The following is a 24502-nucleotide window of genomic DNA, read 5'->3' as shown; positions in this document are numbered from 1 at the left end:
CATCTCCCAGATTTATATACTAGTGTTCAAATTCCACCCATAAAAAAACGCCTTGTAATATACTTTTTATTCAATTTTTTTATATATTTTTTTGTATTATTTTTATTAAAAATGTTTTGCGAGTCTCAGCAGATACTTATAATTCATATTTTTATAATTTAAAAACAATTTTACATGACTACATTATTTGCTGGGTTTCTTCTTTTTGTTTAAATTACTGCACTAAACCAAGTTGTAATATTATTATTATTATTATTATGTATGCAAACAATAGGGAATCGAGAAACATACGGCATGGCCACAGTACGATGATATCCTTCACAAACCTTTCGAAAGACAAACCTCTAGTTGCATGTAGGGGAATTTTTATAAACTTCAAAAAAAAAAAAGAACCTCAGACCGGCTACCATTTCCGCATACGGAATTCGAATCGCGCGGCATCGTAATTGATACATTTTTCAAATCTCGTACAAAGTTGAAGTTATTCGGCTTAAGAAGTGGAGTGCGTAGACTAGAGCTCTTTAATCCGAATTGCTAAATTGCTTTTGAAATCATATCCGCTAATTTTGAACGAACGCGGAAACGGAACAGGCCTGTATGTTGAGCTGGTCCCCGAAAAGGTAAGAGCATGATTTTAGAAGAACACATTATAACGCATGTGTCTCCCCATTGCCAATTTTGGGTGCACGCTTCTAAAATATATGTCGGGGTATTTCGGTGGTTTTGAGGAATACAAATTGCTTGCGTGTGGTGTTTGTGAAGGATACATTCAAGAAAAGGCAGTCGAAACAAAATGTGACAATAATGATTTTATTCAAACTTTGAACGAAGAAGGTATTAAGATGGATATATTCAGAGAGAGAGTGGGTGATGGATAGAGAAAACGAAGGAGACATATGTGAATAATATCGATAGTAATTCACCTCGTATTTCGTGCTAAGTACGTTTTCACATACAAATCGTTGTATGTATGTATTGGAGGAGTTGTGGTTCGGTTTTTTAATCCTGAACCACAGTGTAGACATCAACGGGCGCGCCATCTTTGTCTGTCATGAAGAGAAATTACTGTGCATAGAAGTTACCTGGTTCTTCTGTTCAATCGAGGTCGCTTCACATACACATCATTACTTTATGTGTGTGTATGTTTAAAACTTTGGTCCGCGTCGCAGCCTTGCTGTAAAGTTTGAGAAAAAGAATGAATGGAATCAGCGCTTTAAAAAGGACTCTCCTCAGTTCACAATAATACGTACATATGTAATCATTAAAGACCCCCTTCCCATCCCATACTCAACAACAAATGAACGGAAAATATAACCTCGGATTGGATTGTCAACGAAGTCATACGCAATCTACATGGGTTCATTAGCGAATGTTTTGACTAACAAATTGAAATATGTATGTTTATGGAATTTAATAGAGCCTGAACCCACAATTCATTCCCTGTTTAGAACCTACATTTTTCTGTTGTTGGGTATCTGTTGTCTGCCCTTAAACTAGTTTACTAATCTTAATATGTATGTATATATAATGGTTCGATAAGTCTTTACAGAAAAGTATAGAAACACGAAATTGATTCTTCAGTTGCTATTACGGAGATAGCCTTCTCGTTCGAGGCGAATGCTTATTCGGGTGGAAGAGCACTTCTTTTCTTTGTTTTGGTTGTTCATTTGATCTAAAACTTGTGCCTAATGCTACCCACTTATCATTTAAGCTCTATGTAAGATAAGCGTTCTGTGCGTTCCGTCAACATTTTCAACACGTTTATCCAATTCGAAGCATGATTTAAAAGAATCGGCTCTAATATCACTCACTATCTTGTCTTTCAGATACAAGTTTCCATTCACAGCACGAAACTTATTTTGTATCTGAATTTTTTTAAAGTGAATTATTTCTATCGATTGTGTTATCGGCAACTCACTATGAATATATATAAAGCTTTCTAACTAATCTTCTTGATTTTGTAAAGACTTATTGAACCATTCTCGTAATATCATTGTATATTGCGAAGACGAACGAAAAATAGTGATGATTATGAAATCTTAAGAAATTAAAATATTTAGATTCCCCGAACGGAACTTCTTGGTATTTAAAATCACAGTTAATTGTGCCGATATATGATTAAACTATTCTATTATAATGCTCTCAACTCTACAGCATCCAGAGCGATTGGTTAAGTTTTTATATAAATTTACCTGTTGTGGGATATATATTTGTATATATACATATATGCACAGATTGTTGGTAGTATATATATCACTAAGGGCTAGATTGTTGTGGTTGTGTAGTCTCTCACTCTCTTCGTTTTTTTCTAGTTATTGGATAGTGTTTTTTTTTTCGATTCAACATGGACGTTGTTAAAATAAATAAATTTCTTGTTTGGTTTTGGTTTTTTAGTTTTTCAATTACCTCTTGACTGGCTCAATTGCTCGATTACGTGGCTGCCATTATGCGTTATGCTTGTTCTATATGTGTGGTTGTAGTTTGAGATCGTCTAACGTGTCTTAAGGGCTTGCTGGCCCTCAACTGTATGTATGTTCTCACAAACAATGTGTGTATCAGATGTTTCGACTCGACTATGTTTAGTATGTATATAAACAGATGTCGAAGCTGCTTAATCAGCACATTCATTAATTTTATTATATACACGAGAGTACAACAACAATAAACAAGAACAAAAACGTATTCGGCATGCCGAAGCTTTCCCATAATCTTTCCACAGAAAAAACATATTGATATAAACTTCCAACTAAAAAAACAAATGGTAAGAAGAATTTGTGTAATTTCAAGTAACTATCTTTGAATTTAAGTGGAAGCATCATTGAATTTTTAAGACTATCGATCATGTCAATGTTTTTATCATTCGATTTTGGAAACTATCGATAGCTCTTATAGCAATTATCAATGGATATAAAGAGCTGCAAAATTATCGATGGTCGATTTATCAATGGCTATAGTTGAATTTAGACGACGATCGATAGTGCTGACAGTAAATAAAATAATTGATCAATTCTAGACCAACGAATTAATAAAAATCAATCAATTTCAACGAACTTAATAATTAATTTTAAAATATATCATTAATGCATCGACAATTTCGCAGCTCTGTTGAAAAGCCCCTTAAAGGAAACTTGATTTATACGAACAATATGATTTGACATATCGGAAGAAAGAAAAATGATATGCATATGTAACGTTTTCTATTTTTCTTGGAAAGAATATGGTTTAATTGTTAGCAAAATGTACCTGGGTTTTTGATATCTGAGAAACCAGTTTATGGGGTGTGGGATGTATGTGTGTGTGGGTGTCTGAGTGGTGTCTGTTTTAAAGAATATTTTTCTTAAATTCAAGAGAGAGGATTACGTACCTCTGGGCGCATTGGCAATACAACACTTTTCGCTCTTGGAAAGTGAAGTTAAGCGTGAGGAGTGGTGGTGGGGAGATAACAATTAGAAAGCCTCTGTCGAAGGAGCGACTTTCATGATTGTAGCCCAAGAGAGAGCATCGGCAGCATTCCCATGCATATCAATATTGTATGTGTCTGTGATTTTGTGTGTGTGCGTGTGTGTCAGGTTATAATGTTTCGTTTTAGACTAATTAAAACTGCATGGTAAATACCTGGAATGATTGATCCCGAAGCAACCCACGACACGTTTTTCAAAGTACTCCCTCTCTTTCATTTAAATCATTTAATCGTTTGTTTGTTTGTTTGGCTGACTCACTAGAAAATATGCATAAGCAGCAAGAGAGAGATATAGAGAAAGAGAGAGAGTGAGAGAACAAAATAATAATACCGATACTTTCTACTATGGTAACTGTGAAGCGATTGCCGCAGCATCAAACTAACCTGTCGCTTTCGCAGCCGTCGCACCACCTGCTATGTGAATGTTTCCCTATATATAAAAAAAAACGTACACAAACAGCTGATATAATACTGTATATACGTATATACATAGTACTATCGATTCCTATAACTGTAGCTACCATTGTCTTGGGTTTAAAGTTTGGTTATGTGGCATTATTGTTATCACAAATTAAGCGTAAGACAAGGGGAATTGTAAGTCTCTTTACGAAAGGCTGATTAACTGCTTAAAGATGAAAAATTTACAATATATAATTATAAAGTTGCATAAGTAAAGACTGAAGAGTATTTTAAATTATTCTTAGTTACAACTAGTTGGATTTAGTTTATAACGAGACTTAAATATAGCTTTTTAATAGTGTTTAATGCTATAAAGTAAATGGTCAGTTTTTAAAAGAGCTTTAAAGGCTTTGAAGCTTGGTTACATATTAGGGACGAAATATTGAATATCATTAATGCGACTTAAAGATGAAAGCAGTTCCTAATTCCTTAAAGAGTGCAGCTTTTGAATAGTGTTAGTGGCCTATGTAGAGCATTCGAAATTTGTCTTTGCTATAAAAATTACCGCAAAATGCTGCTTAAATATGAACACCCTTTAATCGAGTGCGTTTCCTTTTGGTGCCAAGTATTTTAAATTATTATTCTCTTAAGATTAAATGTTAAATCAAATTAAATTTTGACACCATCATATGTCCTTGTACAATAAATAATACTTTACTAATATAAATATTCGATTTATTTAAATACATTGAGAAATATATGAAATATGATCGAATACTGCTTTTAATTTTTATATCTACGTTTTAGTCTCTCATTGTAACAAACTATTGTAAATATTTAACTACAAATTAGCTGATTAATCATTAAGCAATTCCGTTGCTTATAACAAATGTTTGCATTAAATATATAAAATCAGCTAAGTTATGATGACGCAACAAACTATTCTGCCTAATTATTTATTAATTAGTTGCATAAACATTTCATTTTCATGTTTGATTATTTAATTTTAAGCTAAATCTGTTAATCAGCCTTTCATGACGACTCTATCTGAGGTGCAATGCTACGCATAGGACAAGAAAATCGTTTTATAACTTGAAATGCCAAGAACTCTATAGTATCAAAATATATACGTGTATATAAAAGCCCGATTCTAAAATGCAATTAAATTTGTCCAATACTTTCATTTTAATTTAAAACCACATTTGTTTCTGCCTATTTAACTTTCAACCATTTGGAAAATTGATAAATAACATTATTTCATGGGTAACATTTTGTAGCGCCATAAAAACGGTATAAAATGGGGACTTGGGCTTGACTAAAGTTCCAGTCCAAGGAACACTGAGCAATGTTTCAAAAAAAGAGAGATTTAGGTTCATAAATAATTTTCTACATAACTGGATGGAGCACTAAGTTATGGTTCAGACTTAAGAGGAAGCAGTATGAGAGATGTGCCGCCTAGCTGTGCAATACACATTGGGCATATTTATGGGTTATATTTGTTGGTTTTTGTTTTTTATTTTGTTTTTTTTTTTTTTATAAATCAAAAAAAAGAAGGTTTGACTCACCTATTGGCATATGGAAAGTTCACCGTGAATATACATGTGTACTTTTTAGACTGTCTGTTATATTATTGAAATGTGTTAATTATTTGGAGTACCTCAATCCTTTACAGGCAGCTTGGGTGCCTTTTCTCTTATTTCATTGCTTTTTTTGGGTGTTGAAAGCCGCCTTGATTGACGATGTGATCGACAGATGTGTTGGCATTCGAAGTTGTGGATGTGAGGATGATGCTTGCTGATTGATTTAATATTTACGTCCTTAAAATGTACGCAGTTTTTTGTATTTCTGTTTTGCATTCCCAAGGTTTACATAGTTTGTTGTAATTGTTCTTATTGTTTGCTTGCTTTTTCAAATTTTTGTTTCTGTTGTTTTTTATGTTTTTTGGTTTTATTATCTGTACAGTGTGATGGCCGTTTGGGCGCATTTAGTAGCGGCTGCGACTGCGGCTTTGCCGCTCGCGACTATCATGTCGGTAATGGTGGCGACTGCGATTGTTGTTGCTGCTGCTGCTGCGCGAATATGAATGGCCATGATGTGACTTGTGATGATCTGGCATAGAAATGATAATTGTAATTAATACGTCCATGGTTTTTGCATTGCGCTGCTGCCTACTTACGATGTCTTCGCTCTGACGACTGCCGACTGGATGTGTAGTCTCGACTGCGCTCTCTGTAATCACGCTGATCGCTGCAAAGTGTATGAGCATTGGTTTTAGTTGTGTTCGTTATACTTTCGATTGTCAGCTTACCGTCTATTCTCGTATGTGTTGCCACGATGTTGGCGCTCTTCGCGACGACGCCGTTCGTCTTCTTCTCGCTCCTTCTGCCGCTTATCGTTTATTTCGGCCACGGCATGACGCAACTTGGAATATCCCAAATGTTGCTTGCCCATTAAATGATCCTCGATGCGCTGCTGAGCATCGCCGACGATCAGAAATGCGCCACAGATCTCACATACCTTCATCTGTTTCTCGGGCAAGGTGTCGTGTGACCAATTGGCTGGGGATTTTGTATCTGATTTATCTTCTAGCGACGCTGTTGCCGTTGTTGTTGTTGCATCAGCAGCCTCATTGGATTCTGTGCTATCGTTGCCGGGTACATCGTTTGAGTTTGCGCCGGGGCTGGTGGATGCCTCATTGCCGTGTACAATTGCAGGCATTGCAGGACTATCATTGGGATTTATGACTTGCTGTGATGGCGAGGCAGCACGCTTGTTGCTTTTGAGATTTGCCTCGTATTGTTGCTGCAGAGATTCTTTCTCCTCTTTCAGCTCCTCGCACAAGGTCATTAATCCTTGCGCCTGATCCACGTCACCGCGAATCCCCGCCTCCTCCGCCTCTACAAGCAATTTGTTGATGCGGGCATTCAAATTAGTTAGCTGCTCCTGATATTTCGATGCCACCGGATGGGATGACGGGTGATCCTTTTGCATGAGCTGAAGGCGTTGCTTGCCTTTCTGTATTTTGCGATCCACATCATGCAGCATTACGTTGCAAAAGCGTAGGAAATCATCTTCGTTCTGACGCTTGCGCGTCGAGGGCCGTGCGTCCTCATATAAGTGCTTAGCCTCGTCGTCATGGATTCGCGGACACGGCCCCAAGTCAGCTCGAGTGTTTATAAAGAGATCGTGTGGGCAGAATTTTACGTTGTAAAATTGACAAAACTGAAATGAAACGAATTGTGTTTAACGCTATTGCAAAAAAAAAAGGAAAACGGCTACCAAGGTCAGCACATAACATGCACACATATTCATACAAACATGAATGTGCATGCATATATGTATATGCGAACGCATGCATACGTATTCGCGTGTTTGCCGGCAAAAAAAGAAAAGATTAAGAGCACCTTACATTTTTTCTTTATGTGCGCAGCAGCAAAGGGAGATTACGGTAAAGGATGCGAGCAAACTAATATATCAAATAATGAAAAAGACCTACAGAATACACTCACCTCTGGGTCTTCCCAGTTAACTTTAAGGCCCGCTTCCGAAGGATGCAAATTTCGATTGCGCCCCATTAGCTCATCGAGCATTTGGCGTGCAGCGTCCACCATTTTCTGTACACGAAATTTGACGAGGCCGTCGCGGGACTTACTACCAAGATTATATCTAGACGTAAACAATCACAATCAGAGGGTGATTAAAGTTCTAAATGTCCAGTTTGCGCGATTGATTAGCTTCCAAATCTTAAGTAACTCCACATTTATTGATTCACGTTCCTCTGCAGCCACACGCGTTAGCGATGTTATGGCACTTGCACACATCGATAGAGCTGATTAAAGCATGAGAAATATCGATGACACTATTGATACTATCGATAGTTTCAAATTTCTTGTAACTATCGATGGAATTACGGCCAGCATCGATAGTTCATTCGTAGAACTGAACGTTAATAGGAATTCAGAAAATTGGTAAAGTACAATTTCGCATGTGCCTTTAGTATTAATATTTAATTGCATTAAAGTGTTTCAGTGAGTAAGTTTCATGTTAATAAAATGTGTGTTTTCCTTCTTTTAAAAAAAACGACAGACTCTGAACCCGAAGTTAAAAGCGCAACAGCAAAAAGAGAAAATTGTGTTATGTGGAAGCATTTTATAAAGTTCGCTGGAAAACCATTTGCTGTTGTATGCAATCATTGCATTCGTGAGTACAAGTCCTCAAACAACACATCTAATATGAGAGAACAGTTGACTCGGTGCTATTCCTGATTCATGAATGAGGAAAAGCCTTTAAAACTAAATAAGCTTGGAAAGTTTGTACAATCCACCAACATGTACAAAAAAGGATCGAAATATTAGTCTGGACAATATCTTTATTCGGATGTTAGCCATAAAACTATCTAATTATTAATTAATTTTTACGCACTTGTTACCAATCTGTCTGTTATAAATAACTTCAAAAATAATTTAATTTAGTCAAAAATTAACAGATTATTAGTACTGTAAAGCCTTTAAAACATAAAAATAAGCTTGAAAAGTTTGTACAATCCACTAACATGTACAAAAAAGGATCGAAATATTAGTCTGGACAATATCTTTATTCGGATGTTAGCCATAGAACTAGCTAATTATTAATTAATTGTTACGCACTTGTTAGCAATCTGTCTGTTATATGCTTCAAAAATAATTTAATTTAGTCAAAAATTAACATATTATTAGTACTGTAAATTCGATTAACCAATGTCGCATTTTAGGCTCATCGACAATTTCGAATCCGTCCATAGCGCTTCTTCAGGAATTGTCATCTGGCCAGTGTTGCTATCCGGGGGTTGTCAAAAAAAGGCGCGAATTCGCGAAACACGCAGTTGGCAAAGGCATCTATCGGCATTTTTCGTGCTGGCTTTATTATTCCGTCAAAAGCAATTGTTTAGGTATTGTTAGTGCAAATTTAAAAGCAAATCAAAAAACATGGATGTTGCTGATGCACAGATCGGACAGTTGCGCGTCAAAGATGAGGTGGGTATACGAACCCAGAAGCTGTTCCAAGACTTCCTCGAGGAGTTCAAGGAGGACGGTGAGATAAAATATACTCGGCCGGCAGCCAATTTGGAATCACCCGATCGCTGCACCCTCGAAGTAAGCTTCGAAGATGTTGAGAAATATGATCAGAATCTGGCCACTGCCATCATCGAGGAATATTACCACGTCTATCCGTTTTTGTGCCAGTCCGTATCGAATTATGTGAAAGATCGTATCGGCCTTAAGACGAACAAGGATTGTTATGTAGCCTTTACGGAAGTGCCGACGCGGCACAAAGTTCGAGATCTAACCACATCGAAAATCGGCACTCTGATTCGTATATCCGGGCAGGTGGTGCGCACCCATCCAGTGCATCCAGAATTAGTTTCGGGCACCTTTATGTGCCTGGACTGCCAGACCGAGATACGCAATGTTGAGCAGCAGTTTAAGTTCACCAATCCGACGATCTGCCGCAATCCCGTCTGTTCCAATCGTCGTCGCTTCATGCTGGATGTGGAGAAATCGCTGTTCTTGGATTTCCAAAAGATACGCATACAGGAGACGCAAGCAGAGCTGCCGCGCGGTTGTATTCCACGCTCCGTGGAGATAATCTTGCGCTCTGAGTTGGTCGAGACAGTGCAGGCGGGCGATCGCTACGATTTTACCGGCACCTTGATTGTGGTGCCCGATGTTAGTGTGCTCGCCACTCCAGGCACGAAGGCTGACAACGGCTCTCGTCACAAAGCTGGCGAAGGCTCGGAAGGCATCACCGGCTTGAAGGCACTCGGTGTGCGTGAACTCAACTATCGCATGGCTTTCCTGGCCTGCAGTGTGCAGGCGACAACCGCTCGCTTTGGTGGCACAGATCTGCCCATGTCTGAGGTCACTGCTGAGGATATGAAGAAACAAATGACGGATGCTGAGTGGCATAAGATCTATGAAATGTCTAAGGATCGCAATCTATACAGCAACCTAATCACGAGCCTCTTCCCATCCATCTACGGCAACGATGAAGTTAAGCGTGGCATATTGCTGCAATTGTTTGGTGGCGTGGCCAAGACCACAATGGAGAAGACTTCGCTACGTGGCGACATCAATGTGTGCATTGTGGGCGATCCCAGTACAGCCAAATCGCAGTTCCTCAAACAAGTGGCGGATTTCTCGCCACGCGCTATTTACACTTCCGGCAAAGCTTCATCCGCGGCTGGTCTGACGGCGGCTGTTGTACGCGATGAGGAGAGCTTCGACTTTGTCATCGAGGCAGGCGCTCTGATGTTGGCTGACAATGGTATCTGTTGCATCGACGAGTTCGACAAGATGGATCAGCGCGATCAGGTGGCGATCCATGAAGCCATGGAACAGCAAACCATTTCCATTGCTCGTGCTGGCGTGCGTGCCACTCTAAATGCTCGCACTTCCATACTGGCCGCTGCGAATCCGATCAACGGTCGATACGATCGTTCCAAGAGTTTGCAGCAGAATATTCAGCTGTCGGCGCCCATCATGTCGCGTTTCGATCTTTTCTTCATACTCGTTGATGAATGCAACGAAGTGGTGGACTATGCCATTGCTCGAAAAATCGTGGACCTGCATTCCAATATTGAAGAGTCTGTTGAGCGCGCCTACACGCGTGAGGAGGTCCTGCGCTACGTGACCTTTGCTCGCCAATTCAAGCCCGTCATTGGACAGGAGGCGGGCAAAATATTGGTCGAGAATTATGGTCATTTGCGGCAGCGGGACACTGGCACGGCCGGACGCAGCACTTGGCGCATTACTGTGCGACAGCTGGAGTCCATGATACGTCTGAGCGAGGCTATGGCCAAACTGGAGTGCTCCAATCGAGTAATGGAGCGTCACGTCAAGGAGGCATTCCGTTTGCTAAACAAATCAATTATACGGGTGGAACAGCCCGACATCCATCTGGACGATGACGAGGAGCTGGATGTCGATGACGGCATTCAGAGTGACATCGACATGGAGAATAATGGGGCGGCAGCAAATACCGATGCTGGTGCAGCCGATCAGTCGGGCGGTGGCGTACAGAAGAAGAAATTTACGCTCTCCTTCGAGGACTACAAGAATCTGTCCACCATGCTGGTCCTCCATATGCGCGGCGAAGAGGCCCGTTGCGAGGTCGAAGGCACCGACACCGGCATGAAGCGCAGCGATGTAGTCACCTGGTATCTGGAGCAGGTGGCCGAGCAAATCGAGTCCGAGGATGAGCTAATTTCACGCAAGAACCTCATCGAGAAGCTGATTGATCGCCTCATCTACCACGATCAAGTTATTATACCGCTCAAGACATCCGATCTGAAGCCCTTCGGAAAGAGCCCGAAGCGGGGGTCCGATGAAGATAAGGAGGAAGAAGATCCGTTGTTGGTTGTGCATCCCAACTACATTGTAGAATAATATTTATCAGCATAGTTAGTTAAGTTTATGTTTTTTTTTACATTTTCTACTTGGCCGCAATTTCTATTCATCTGTTTTAATAATACTTGCCTAAGTACAAAAACCCATACGCATTTATATAGTACGCGTTTAAAATTTAATAGATAAATTCTCTACAAATTTATGTAAATTCAGTTCATTGAAAGAAAAATCATTTTTAACTGAATCAACGGGTCTACCTAAAAAATGTAATGGACGTAAGAATGATTCAAAATTTACTCAAATGTACACTCTATTTATTGTAGAAAATTTCTATTCCGGGAACAAACAATCCTTTTATAAGTTTTTTACTTTAAAAATTTTACTTTAATTTAACATAAATAATATTTATCAAAAAGAAATTCATTTTTAAATTCGAGAATACATTTTTTAAATTCTAAAAAAAAATCTATATTTTTATGAAGAAAAGGGTAGTTTAGCCCTTTGTATATTTATTAAATATATATTCAATTCGTGAAAAATTTGTTTATAAAAATAATGAACCTTTAGATTGCTAAAAATTGAATAAATCATATATTATATAAATTTCCACTCTGTACAAAATTAATGGTTGTGAAAACTGCAAAGCCTTTCGCCGTTCTACAAAGTGAAGCAGCATTTGAAGGCAGACTTCCCTACACGGTCAAATTAATATTTTTTTTATTATTAACAGTTCGGCTGCAATGTAAAATGTACAGGCGAACAAATATTTAGCTATAGCTACGAGGCCTTAAGCTAAATATTTAAACAATTACTTCTACTATAATGCTCTCAACTCAGTGTTGTACTTTTAGAGTCTCGACTCGCATCTTTTTATGTTGTTTAAATATTTCCTTTATTCCTGAATATTTTTATTCTATGGCCACTAAAAATGAACACGACTGTGTAATAACGAATTTGGTGTAATTTTCTATTTGAATTTTTAATTTTACATACATGGGTGCGATTTCATTAAATGGCGATAAACATAATGTACAGGACCTAGGGAATCCAGGAGTCTGTCAGCATTAACCTTTAACAGCTTACTGCTCGAAGGTGTAGTGCTTGACACCCTCAGCTGGATACTGCTTGGCAGCCACTGGGCGATACATTTTCTTGTCGTCCAGCCAATAGTAAAGTGCTAAGCAACCGGCCATAACACCTAGGAAAGAGAGCCAGTATTCCGCGTTGCTGAAACGTGGCTTTTCGGCTTGTGAGAAACGATCCTCGCTGTACAAATCGTGATCTGCCGAAATCTAAAAATACATACATATGTAATATGTACACAAATGCACACTTAATTTACACTTTACTTACAGGCTCATGCAGGTTGCGCTTGTGCTCTGGAAAGTCCCACGGATAGTAGTTATCCTTGTTTTCAACACCCAAGCCGTAACCCACTTTGGGATAATCGCCGTAGCCGAGGCCGTCGTCAGCGTATGGTTTATACTCCTCTGGCAGTAGATAGTATTTCTTGGCAGCTGCCTCACGCTCCTTTTCAGTTTTCGGATATGGAGCTGGCTTGTAGTCCTTGTTCCATCCGGCAACTAGAAAACAATGTGTTGAATGAGCACTATTCAGGCTATAGCACAAAAAGTTACGTAAACAAAACAGAAAGCTGCACCAAACACTTACGGTTGCGCGCAATTTGACGCTGCACGAAAGGGTTACAGGCGCCCAGCTTTTGTGCCAGACGCAGAGAATTCATCAATGCGGACATTATGAGCTGATTGACTTAAATTAATAAAAAAAACCTCAATCACCCACAACTTTTTCCCAAGCAGAAGCAATTATCGTGCCCAGCTGTTTTGTGGATGTGTCAAAGTCGATAACAAAATGTATCGGGCAATCGCATATCGTATCATACAGATTGCTGTTGTGTGCGCAATGTTCTTTAGATGTAACACATTCGATTAGGAATCTATCGGACTATCGCACATCGAGCCCTCCAGGTTGTTGTTGTTGTCCGTCCCCAGCAACAGTTCTTGAACGGGGATAGGTTTTTGGCAATCGGCTTTGTTGGTCTAAGCTTTATTTTGTTATCCGAAGCAATACCGAATACTAGAAAAATGGTGCTACCAATATTGCAGCGCACCTCAGCTACGCTCCGTAGCGTGCAACAGCTGAATAAACCATGGTTGGCCGCAATTACCAGCTCCCGGATGGTAAGATATGGCTTTATATCGTATGCTTATGTAATTGTTGCAATTTTTGTTTTGGTTGTGTCGCTTCCAATGCACTTTTTAGCTCTCACTCTATCTACACAAATAAAGAAAGTTACTCCTAAATAAAAGATTGTTGATCTATAATGCGTAACTTCGCCAGAAAATGCATATTTAAGCCCAAAGAAGACACGCCGGCGTTTCGTAACCAAACGTTTGCTTACTACCTATGTATGTATGTATGCATAAATATATATATAACTATAAACATATGTACATATACATATATATGTACATAAAAATGTATCGTGTACGTATTATATGAGTGATACAATTTCTGAATCTCTGATGTGACCCAAAATTCGTACCATACTCATAACTATGATCTTAGTGCCAAACGAAGCAATTTCGAAATCCGAGAATCGAACTCTAAAAACGAATCGATGTTAAATCATTATTCTATCCATACGTTTCAATCACGCACCTTAAACGCGACCGCAAATTGTTTCGGTTTAACAAAGTGTAAAAATGTGTATATGTAATAGTTTTTGCTATTAACGGTAACTTCTGTAAAATTTGGACGAAATAACAATATCTGCTTCTGCTGCACTCTAAATTGTTTCTCACAGAGGAGGCTGGTTTTTTCAAAAATGGTAATTTTTTCCTCCAAGAGGTTTTTGTTCCTAACTCTTGATATATTTCGATTACGTTATTATCAAAATATTTCATAAAAAGACAGTTTTTACTTTGATGAGATTGTAAATAAATAAATATTTTGTCGTTAGTTCAAAAACCAACTTTTTTCATTTATATATACAAATTTTCAAAATATTGAGCCCATTAACTGGTATCAGAAGTGCAAAACCCACTCATCTTGTAATGTTCTATACCCAGACTTTCTTACAATAGGTTTGATATAAGCTTTATGTTACAAAAAATATATAATTATACGAAATATGACCGCATTTTTACCCCACGAAGGGCTCTATTATTCTGAAACCTACTTTTTATATTTTATTTTTACTGTCCTAGCTTTAATGTTAGTTTAAGTAACAAAGAATATAACTATACAAACTATAATTGCTTTCTCACCCCACGAAGTGGTCGAATTTTCGAAAAAACACTATACTTTTATATACCCAGAATTTCTTACGATAACGCTAATGTAAGCTTTAAGTTATAAACAAGGAGTTTTCTCACAGTCGATAAATAGTTATATAGTTTCATCACGCCAGAAAGATAAACCATCCATCATTTGAAAATGGCGGACGAATAGGTGAAAAAATTTTTTATTTCTAAGCCACAGTTGGAAGATTTTGATTAAATGTATGTATCTTGATCAGAATACGATTTGATCGAATAGCCGACATATTCTTTGTGGGTAACTTTTTTGAAGCTTGGAAACAAGAAAACTATAGCAATTGTTACATGTCGGGCCACCCTATATTGCGATAAAGCTTTTCAAAACTGCTGACTTTCAATTCCATATGGTCATGGCCATGTAATGTAATAAATTTTATCAAGTTTTGAATCAACTCTCAGCCAGACTGCCGACATTTACATTCACACTCGCGACTCGCAATTGAGAACGCTCCGGTTTTGGTTTTCGACTCCCCAAACTGGTTAATTGAATTTTAAGACAAGTACATAAGTTGGCTGTGTGGTGCCGAAGCTTAAATACCCTCGCAATAGTTCGTCTTTTTTGAATCGTTCCCATGACAGCTATGTCTAATCTAAACTTTGTATTACTATAGCATTATAGCTGACAAACTTCCCAACACCTCAGTTAGTTCTGATATATTTATAAAATAAGAAGTTTTAATTTTTCTGTATTATTAGTTATATCAATAAACTCTTCATTCCGATATCACACAGAAAGGCTTTTCAAGAAAGATTTGGTATTTGATAACACTAATAGACTTTCAATTATTTCATTTGGCTCAGATATCTTTATAAACATAATTAATTAGTATATTCCTATGACAGCTACTCGTGATTTATATTAGGGAACCAAAGCAAGCAATGAAGATATTGCAAAATCGGTCGAAAGTTCCTATGGTGGTCATTTTCAGAGTGTATGTTATGGCATTATATTAAACCACCACGTTTATTATTTGGCAGAAATAGCTTTAAAAAAAACAACACACTTATTGCAAAATAGGCCGAAAGTGGCTATGGCAGCTATAAGATATAGTGGTCCGATGTCGGTTCAAATCAAAATATAAGTCACAACATTATATAAAGCCTAAACATATATGTAAATATTGGTTGAGATAGACACTATTACAAAATCGGTCGGCACTTCCTATGGCAGTTCTAGAATATAGTGGTTCTTCCGACTGGTTGCCACAACTGTTCTACTGAAAACGGACGAAAGACGACCATTTCTAAATGAATTTGTCTCATCTTACTAATTTCTGCTACAAAGTTCAGGGCACAGGCAATATACTCTTTGCGAGCTCTTTAGTGCTGTGCACTTGAAATGATTTCTCCCCTGTCCCAACTGATGTTTTGTAGAGAAATGTAGGCCGCTCTTATGGTTGTTTTTCTTTTTAAAGATAATCCAAACGCTAATAAAGAGTGCTTTGTAACGCTCATTCCACACCTCCGTCCCTCCGTCCGGTACCTCCCTGCCGTATGTGTTTGCTAATTGTTGGCTGAGCGCAGCTGTAAATCAGAGCGCCCCATGAGGTCGCACCGCACACTGAGATTCGGCAAGGCCATACTCCTAAGTTGAGCAGAGAAATCTGCCTGTATTCGCGCTCTTTCGGATCGCAGAATTCGCCATTCATTTCACTTTAGTTTTCATGTTTTAGTGTTTCGGGGCTTATCTGCTTTGCATGTCCCGCAATCTGAGACAATCGCTCGAGCAATAAACAGGGGTGTCAGGTTAAATAAAAAGCTGATTTCAAAAAGATTCCATAAATCTTTGCAATGGTTGGTGACTCGCAAAAAAATTATTATTATTCTTTTTTTAAATTAACATGTTTTCTTCGTGAACTTTTTCAGGCCTCACAAGAGTTTCGTTTGGAGAGCGACACGTTTGGCGAGTTGAAGGTGCCAGCAGATAAATATTATGGTGCCCAGACGATGCGTTCCCAAATCAATTTTCCCATTGGCGGAGCCACGGAGCGTATGCCGGTAAGTATCTCCCCTTTTCCCTCCGCACAGACAGCAGAAGAATTGACCTTATAATGTGGATTTTCGTTTAGAAACCGGTGGTACAAGCCATGGGCATACTGAAGAAAGCCGCCGCAGAGGTGAACAAAGAGTTCGGCCTCGACCCGAAAGTTAGTGAAGCCATCTCAAAAGCTGCCGATGATGTTATCTCCGGAAAACTGTATGCAGACCACTTCCCATTGGTGATCTGGCAGACGGGTTCCGGCACCCAGAGCAACATGAACGTCAATGAGGTGAGGGGCGACCGCCTAATTGTGAGAGTTTTGTAACGCAATTATTTATATGCTCAGGTGATCAGCAATCGGGCTATCGAGCTGCTGGGTGGCAAGCTCGGCTCGAAGACTCCCGTACATCCCAACGATCATGTGAACAAGTCGCAGAGCTCCAATGACACCTTCCCCACTGCCATACACATTTCGGTGGCTCTGGAGCTGAACAACAACCTCAAGCCGGCCATCAAGACGCTGCACGATGCGCTCCGTGCCAAGTCCGAGGAGTTTAAGGACATCATCAAGATCGGACGCACCCACACAATGGACGCTGTGCCCCTCACCCTGGGCCAGGAGTTCAGTGGCTATGCCCAGCAGCTGGCCTATGCTCTAGAGCGAATCGACGCGTGTCTTCCCCGTGTCTACGAATTGGCTCTCGGTGGCACAGCTGTCGGCACCGGTCTGAACACCCGCAAGGGCTTCGCCGAGAAGTGCGCCGCCAAGATCGCCGAACTCACAAAACTGCCATTTGTAACAGCGCCTAATAAATTCGAAGCGCTCGCCGCTCGCGATGCTATGGTTGAGGTTCACGGGGTGCTGAACACCATTGCCGTCAGTCTGATGAAAATTGCCAACGATATACGCTTTTTGGGCTCTGGACCACGCTGCGGCCTCGGCGAGCTGATGCTGCCCGAGAACGAGCCCGGCAGCTCGATTATGCCCGGCAAAGTGAATCCCACACAGTGCGAGTCCTTAACCATGCTGTCGGCCCAAGTAATGGGCAACCAGGTGGCTGTTACCATCGGTGGCTCCAATGGACACTTCGAGCTGAACGTCTTCAAGCCACTGATTGTGTCCAACGTGCTCCGCTCCATTCGACTGCTGTGTAAGTAAAAAAACGGTTCGTTATAGGGGGGGTTAACGTCAGTGGGTATACGGACTTACTAGAAAGTGTGTGCAAAGAATCGGACCGATTGCCCTCCAAGAACCACAACAGGGACAGCAGGACTTGTCTCACATATTGTCTTCCATGGGGGCAACTAACATTGTTAGGGAAAAGGGCGGGTTCTGAATATGTAAGAGTCGGTCTGGTGCGACTTAAACAACGTATTCTCTCATTGCAGCCGATGGCAGTCGCACATTTACGGCTAACTGCGTAAATGGCATCCAGGCCAACCGGGATCGCATTGCAAAGATCATGAACGAATCACTTATGTTGGTCACCGCTCTGAATCCGCACATTGGTTACGACAAGGCGGCGAAAATAGCGAAGACGGCGCACAAGAATGGCACCACACTGAAGGAGGAGGCCATCAATCTGGGCTATTTAACCGAACAGCAGTTCAACGATTGGGTTAAGCCCGAGGAAATGCTGGGACCCAAGTAGGCGTCCAACCAACAGACACATTCTAGAACATAAGCAAAAAGTCAAACAACTGGGAACGGCAGCAGGCTTCGACAAAGTCGACCTACTCGACTCGACTCAGTCGATTAGTCAGTTGAAGCATTGTCGTCGTTTGGTAAACATTTTTTTCGCCTTTCCAAACTCGATCAGAAAACATAGCCCGGAATAAAATTGAAAAGAAAAATTTGTATTTGAATTATTTGCAATGTTTCGGTCGTTGCGATCTGTAAATGTGCGCCAATATCTGGTGTCCTACGCCAGATTGCCACGCACCCTTTCCACAACCTCTGTGTTGTGCGACAAGGGCGGGGATAAGAAAGAGGACAAGAAAGGCGGAGGCAAGGATGTAAGTACTTGTGGATCTATCTTCTACCAAAGCGTAAGGAACCTTTTTCTGGCAGGGAGGCGACGGCAAGTTTCGCATTGAGAAGGACACCTTCGGTGAGCTAAAGGTGCCCGCCGATAAGTTCTTTGGGGCACAAACAATGCGGTCCAAGCTCAACTTTCCCATAGGCGACATTGGCGAACGCATGCCGGTAACTAACATTAAAATTCTTGCCCTCCAACCAACTAGCAAATACTCCACTATGCCCCAATCATAGCTGCCCGTAATTCAAGCGATGGGCATACTGAAGAAGGCCTGTGCCGAGGTGAACAAGGAGTTTGGCTTGGACGCAAAGATAGCCGACGCCATATCTTGTGCTTGCGACGACGTCATTTCGGGTAAATTCTATAAGAAGGGCGACTTTCCGTTGGTCATTTGGCAGACCGGTTCGGGCACCCAGACCAACATGAATGCCAATGAGGTAAGGTCCTCTCTTAACTGAGGCTATCCTTAGGCATAAAATATTCGCTTAGGTTATCAGTAATGCGGCCATCAAAAACATGGGCGGCGAGTTGGGCTCCAAGAAACCCGTCCATCCCAATGATCATGTGAACAAGTCGCAGAGCTCCAACGATACCTTTCCGGCTGCCATACACATCTGTGTGGGAATGGAGCTGAATGAGCGTTTGATTCCGGCCATCACCCATTTGCGCGATGCGATCAAATGCAAGTCGGAGGACTTTAAGGACATCATCAAGATCGGCCGCACGCATTTGATGGACGCTGTGCCGCTGACATTGGGTCAGGAGTTTAGTGGTTATGCCCATCAGCTAACCAATGGTTTGGAGCGCATCAATGCCTGTCTGCCGCGCGTCTATGAGTTGGCTTTGGGAGGCACAGCCGTCGGCACTGGCCTAAACACCCAGAAGGGCTTCGCCGAAAAGGTATCCAAGCGCGTGGCCGAGCTAACATGTTTGCCTTTCGTGACGGCACCAAATTTCTTCGAAGCGCTTGGCGCTCGTGATGCTATGGTTGAAGTGCACGGTGTGCTGAACACCATCGCTTGTAGTCTGATGAAGATTGCCAACGACATTCGCTTTCTGGGCTCAGGGCCTCGTTGCGGTCTGGGCGAGCTGATGCTGCCCGAGAACGAGCCCGGCAGCTCCATTATGCCTGGAAAGGTGAATCCAACGCAGTGCGAGTCTCTCACTATGATCTGTGCTCAGGTGCTTGGTAATCAGGTCGCAGTATCATTTGGCGGTGCAACCGGACATTTCGAGCTGAACGTCTTCAAGCCGCTGATTGTATCCAACGTGCTACGTTCCATACGTTTGTTGGGTGAGGGACCGAAAATAACCTCTTTCTAATGGTATAAATGATATTTCTAATATTCTCCATTGCAGCTGATGGTAGTGTTACATTTAGCAAGAATTGCATGGAAGGCATTCAGCCCAATAAGGAACGCATTGCCAAGATCATGAATGAATCGCTTATGCTGGTTACGGCTCTGAATCCGCACATTGGTTACGACAAGGCGGCAGCAATTGCCAAGACTGCTCACAAGAACGGCACCACCTTGAAGGAAGAAGCCCTAAAGGCCGGTGTCACCGAAGATCAGTTCAAGGAATGGGTTGATCCCAAGAAGATGATTGGCCCCAAAGAACCAGGCAAAGAACCAGCCAAGTCAGACAAAGATCCAGCCAAGTCAGACAAAGAACCAGCCAAACCCAAGCCCAAATAATTTTTGCAAACATGCTATACCAATTTAAATATTGATTAAAAATAGTTAAAGCGCTTCATTCAAATACTTATCGATTTGTTAAATTTCAAGGATCGATTGGCAGCACTTTAACAAGAGTTCGTGGTAGACTATTAAACCGAAAAACTTTTAGTTTTATGTAATGATAATTATTTTCCATATTTCTGATTTAATTTCATTTTAAAAATACATAAAATCATTTAAAGTGCTTCATTTCTTATTCATAATTAAAAACGATTTCACTTCGATACATTTTTAACGATTATTGTCGTGCGCCGACTGGCAGCACTCCAATAGCCACAGCTGTTCGGGTCAGAGACTACCACAAACACATGATAAACATAGCCAGTGTCGCTAGATAAAATAATACTGTCCCATCTAATAAATAAACTACATATATAGTAGGTATAAATACATACATGTACGTGTGGTTATATATTTTTGACAGTGAATTTCATTTGATGAGTATCATCCAACACTAGCGTGCAGTGTTATTTTTCCCCATCACATTTTGTTTTTTCTGTCTAGTCGACTTAGTTGTATGAAGTGATAATTATTTTGTATTACTTACATGCTTTTACCGTTAGCATGCCGTTTTTGTCAGTTACATAGATTGTAGGCGGCTTAAAGCGTGAATCGTCGCGATTACCTAATTAAGTACATGTGTATGTATGTATGTATGAGACTACATTAACATTAGTATTAACGGAGCAACAAATAATAAAAACAAAAGAGCGAAAAAGTAGTCGATAAAAACACATACATACAAACAAACATAACACGTACAAATTGTGCGAACGAACATTTTATTCCCACGAGAAGCAAATTTTCGAACAAAAAGTAAGCACAGTGAAACAATTCAGCAAAGTTAATTGACTTTAAAAAATTATCTGTCCATAACAAAAATGCAAAATCCATCTACAATATACACTAGTATTACAATAAGTTCTTGACCGTTTGGAAATTGTGTACATGCATATGTAATTCTGCATTATTTCCCCATTCCCCAAACCTAACGTCTTCTGTATTTATAAACGCAGCGTGACGGCAGCGGCGACAACAACAACAACGACAACGACGGCGAATTAGCAAACATTTTTGCGACGCAAAAACAAATATTTGGAAGGCCAAGCGAGCAAAACAGTCATTGGTAGCAGCTGTTCTACGATTCCCAGCTTACCGATACGGTTCCCACTAAGGTTGTTCATTGATCCATCGATCCCTTCGATCATCGTTTAGATTCTTCGCATGTCGAGCACAACAAACACAATTTGTGTGGGTGTTGTTGTTGTGAACAGCGAGCAGGAGGGCGAGGAAACACCGTAGCTAAAAAAGAATGTGAGTTCATGTCTGCGATATCATTAAATTCTCCACCATCTATATATATTCTATATTTCCCAGTTGAAAGTTTTGCACTTCGGATCTGCTGTAGTTTGGGGTACCGTCGGCGAGGGCGGGCAAGAAGATGTCTGTGCGACTATTGACGGTGCGGCTGGTGAAACATGGTCGTTATATTCTGCGCAGCTATTGGAATCGTGAAATACACACCAACATTTTGGAACAAAGTCATTTGAAGACACGAAGCAAGCGAGGCTTTCCCGTCGCAACATCAGCAGCGTCCAATGTTTTGCGAGTAAGAACGTTAACTCAAATGTTAATAAATAAATATAAATCTCTATTTATTAATTATTGCTTCGCAGAACACTACACAGCAGGTGGCCAGATCGGCGCCTTCATCGGCTGCAGGTGCATTGCCAAAAGCGGGCACTGGTCTCTTTCGCTTTGGCCAGCATGCTCGCAAACTCTTCATAGATAATATATTGAGTCGCGTGACTACAAACTATTCGGAGGAATTGCGTCAACGTGCGACGCGCAAACTCTTTTATGGAGATTCTGCACCATTTTTTGCACTCATTGGCGTTAGTTTGGCCTCTGGAGCGGGCGTCTTAAGCAAGGAAGATGAGCTGGAGGGTGTGTGCTGGGAGATACGTGAGGCGGCGAGTCGTTTGCAGGCCGACTGGAATCGGGACGAGGTATCTGAGAAGCTAAACAAGGATTTTACCATTGACAATCTGGATGTGGGGCCGCCCATTGCAAAGGGCTGTGCGGCAGTTGTGTACGCAGCCGCCTTCAAGAATGAAAGCAGCATGGCTGGGGGTGGGGATGTTGGTGACTTGGACAGCAGCAGCACCAGCGCCGATAACAACAAGAGCTTGCCTTCCGCTTACCCAAGCAGTTGGCGTCATGAGATGATGTCGCCTCTGCAAAATATGTCACGTTTCGTGCACAATTTTGGCGGCTCTGTCGATAACGTCTACAGCTATAGTCAACGCTCAGCGGCTAGCGCATTTGTCGAAGGCTTGGCAACGGCTAAGCATGAAGAGGATTCGGAAAGCGTCAAAAGTGACACTCCAATCCTTCAACAGCAGGAGCAGCAGCCTGTGGACGGCATGTATGGCAATGCCTACGGCATGGTAAGTGAACAGTGTACCCCAACAAAAAAGTTCGCTCATAACTCTTGACACTGACAGCATACTTTAGATGATGCGAGCACGGCAGGCGCCTCAATTAATCGCTACCCCTTGGCTCTCAAAATGATGTTTAATTACGATATACAAAGCAATGCCTTGTCCATTCTACGCGCCATGTATAAGGAGACAGTACCGGCGCGACAGCGTCGCATGAACGCCTCAGCCGAGGAGTGGGAGCGTCTGCTGCAGAATCAGACGCTGTGTCTGCCTCCACACCCTAATATTGTGTGCATGTTTGGCTTCTTTTGCGATGAGGTGCGCAACTTTCCCGACGGCCATTTGCTGTATCCCATCGCTCAGCCGCAGCGCATTAATCCGCAGGGCTATGGCAGGAATATGTCGCTCTATTTGTTAATGAAACGCTATGATATGAGCTTGCGCCACCTTTTGGACGCCACCGAGCTGAGCACGCGCACAAAAATTCTATTGTTGGCCCAAATGTTCGAAGCAGTCGCACATCTCAATCGACACGGTGTGGCGCATCGTGACCTCAAATCCGATAATGTGCTCATCGAACTAAACGATGATGATACACCGCCGGTTCTTGTGCTCTCGGACTTTGGCTGCTGTTTGGCCGACAAGGTGAATGGATTGCGTCTCCCATATGCCTCGTATGACATCGACAAGGGCGGAAATGCGGCGCTTATGGCGCCAGAGATAATCAATTCGCAGCCAGGGCCCTTTACGGTGCTCAACTACAGCAAGGCCGATCTGTGGGCGTGCGGGGCTCTAGCCTATGAGATCTTTGGCCAGCCCAATCCCTTCTATTCGTCCAGTGGCGGACTCGCCCATGCCAATGGCGAGCTCACATATTCGTTACGTAACAGCGACTACAAGCACGAGCAGCTGCCGCCCCTTACAGACGCCTGTCCGCCAATCCTGCAGCAACTTATTTACAACATACTCAATCCGAATCCATCGAAGCGCGTCAGTCCCGACATTGCAGCCAATGTCCTGCAGCTCTTCCTCTGGGCCCCCTCCCACTGGCTTAAGGCTGGTGGCATGCCGAACAGTCCAGAGGTAAGTAACGCCGTTCCAAATTTGTGATGCGTAAGGCGCTCGCCCACGTTGCATATTTTTCTCATCTTCATTTCTTTATTCCGAAGATCCTGCAGTGGCTGCTTTCTCTTACAACGAAAATCATGTGCGAGGGCCGTCCCCAGTATCAGGATACCGGGAATACGGGCGTCAACTTTTCGCAAACCGGAAGACGCGCCTACGTTGAGTATCTGCTGATCTGCAGCTTTCTGGCACGCGCCCGTTTGCGTCGCATACGTGGCGCCCTCAATTGGATCCAAAATGTGGTGGCGGCATAGGCGTAGGAGGACAAGTACTTGAAGTGCAGCTGCCCCGAATGGCGTTATGTTATTTTGTTATTCTTAAAAAATCAAATGGAAAACGCGTGTGATACCTATAATATACATATATCTATATAAAATTTCGACAGTAGCTGCATACAATGAAGCGTTATTCATAGAGTATGTATATATATATTTATATAATATTCATTTTCTATTAACAATCCTTCAAGAGATAACGACTCCTCTTCGTCTTAAGTCAGTTCTTCTTTTATCAAAAGACGGCGACTCTGTATCCGAAAGTTAACAAAAGTTTCGCTTTAGTTTCACCTGGGGTAGGTATGAATGGACTG

The 24502-nt window shown here is 41.3% G+C and overlaps 6 protein-coding genes across 11 annotated transcripts; 4 read left to right on the top strand and 2 right to left on the bottom strand.

Moving 5' to 3' along the window:
• Window positions 1-60: 60 nt before the first annotated feature.
• On the bottom strand, window positions 61-7641 carry LOC115633362 (luc7-like protein 3). 3 transcript variants are annotated; one of them, XM_030530805.1, is made up of 7 exons: window positions 7369-7641; window positions 6168-7081; window positions 6036-6106; window positions 5425-5968; window positions 3616-3718; window positions 3365-3538; window positions 61-1174 (listed from the first exon to the last, which is right to left on the bottom strand). In XM_030530805.1, the coding sequence occupies exons 1-4, from the start codon at window positions 7468-7470 to the stop codon at window positions 5844-5846; spliced, it is 1212 nt and encodes a 403-aa protein (XP_030386665.1). In that variant the 5' UTR covers window positions 7471-7641; the 3' UTR covers window positions 61-1174; window positions 3365-3538; window positions 3616-3718; window positions 5425-5843. The 3 variants fall into 3 exon arrangements, with proteins under 3 accessions (XP_030386665.1, XP_030386664.1, XP_030386663.1); XM_030530804.1 differs by having other exon boundaries at window positions 3365-3718; XM_030530803.1 differs by lacking the exons at window positions 3365-3538; window positions 3616-3718 and having other exon boundaries at window positions 795-1174.
• Window positions 7642-8711: 1070 nt separating this feature from the next.
• LOC115633361 (DNA replication licensing factor Mcm6) lies at window positions 8712-11524 on the top strand. Its single transcript, XM_030530802.1, has one exon. It carries the CDS (start codon window positions 8824-8826, stop codon window positions 11281-11283), a length of 2460 nt encoding a protein of 819 aa, XP_030386662.1. The 5' UTR covers window positions 8712-8823; the 3' UTR covers window positions 11284-11524.
• Window positions 11525-12187: 663 nt separating this feature from the next.
• Window positions 12188-13070, bottom strand: LOC115633254 (NADH dehydrogenase [ubiquinone] 1 beta subcomplex subunit 8, mitochondrial). The gene is made up of 3 exons (XM_030530655.1): window positions 12916-13070; window positions 12598-12827; window positions 12188-12536 (listed from the first exon to the last, which is right to left on the bottom strand). Exons 1-3 carry the CDS (start codon window positions 12998-13000, stop codon window positions 12324-12326), a joined length of 528 nt encoding a protein of 175 aa, XP_030386515.1. The 5' UTR covers window positions 13001-13070; the 3' UTR covers window positions 12188-12323.
• Window positions 13071-13243: 173 nt separating this feature from the next.
• Window positions 13244-18420, top strand: LOC115633252 (fumarate hydratase, mitochondrial). Of its 2 annotated transcripts, none has more exons than XM_030530653.1 (5): window positions 13244-13445; window positions 16452-16583; window positions 16655-16855; window positions 16913-17717; window positions 17956-18420. In XM_030530653.1, the coding sequence occupies exons 1-5, from the start codon at window positions 13350-13352 to the stop codon at window positions 18216-18218; spliced, it is 1497 nt and encodes a 498-aa protein (XP_030386513.1). In that variant the 5' UTR covers window positions 13244-13349; the 3' UTR covers window positions 18219-18420. The 2 variants fall into 2 exon arrangements, with proteins under 2 accessions (XP_030386513.1, XP_030386514.1); XM_030530654.1 differs by lacking the exon at window positions 13244-13445 and adding an exon at window positions 16361-16379.
• On the top strand, window positions 18414-20372 carry LOC115633251 (probable fumarate hydratase, mitochondrial). Its single transcript, XM_030530652.1, has 5 exons — window positions 18414-18582; window positions 18638-18772; window positions 18839-19042; window positions 19095-19899; window positions 19965-20372. The coding sequence occupies exons 1-5, from the start codon at window positions 18442-18444 to the stop codon at window positions 20300-20302; spliced, it is 1623 nt and encodes a 540-aa protein (XP_030386512.1). The 5' UTR covers window positions 18414-18441; the 3' UTR covers window positions 20303-20372.
• A 330-nt stretch (window positions 20373-20702) lies between these two features.
• Window positions 20703-24300, top strand: LOC115633206. Of its 3 annotated transcripts, none has more exons than XM_030530589.1 (6): window positions 20703-20721; window positions 21361-21658; window positions 21722-21953; window positions 22021-22794; window positions 22852-23871; window positions 23958-24300. In XM_030530589.1, the coding sequence occupies exons 3-6, from the start codon at window positions 21786-21788 to the stop codon at window positions 24165-24167; spliced, it is 2172 nt and encodes a 723-aa protein (XP_030386449.1). In that variant the 5' UTR covers window positions 20703-20721; window positions 21361-21658; window positions 21722-21785; the 3' UTR covers window positions 24168-24300. The 3 variants fall into 3 exon arrangements, with proteins under 3 accessions (XP_030386449.1, XP_030386447.1, XP_030386448.1); XM_030530587.1 differs by lacking the exon at window positions 20703-20721 and adding an exon at window positions 20883-21160; XM_030530588.1 differs by lacking the exon at window positions 20703-20721 and adding an exon at window positions 21216-21300.
• The last annotated feature ends 202 nt before the right edge of the window (window positions 24301-24502 follow it).

This window comes from Scaptodrosophila lebanonensis, unplaced genomic scaffold (assembly GCF_003285725.1).
Source record: "Scaptodrosophila lebanonensis strain 11010-0011.00,11010-0021.00 unplaced genomic scaffold, SlebRS2 tig00001418-arrow-arrow-pilon, whole genome shotgun sequence".
In the NCBI taxonomy this organism is placed as follows: domain Eukaryota; kingdom Metazoa; phylum Arthropoda; class Insecta; order Diptera; family Drosophilidae; genus Scaptodrosophila; species Scaptodrosophila lebanonensis.
This window is presented reverse-complemented; position numbering and strand designations above follow the sequence as displayed.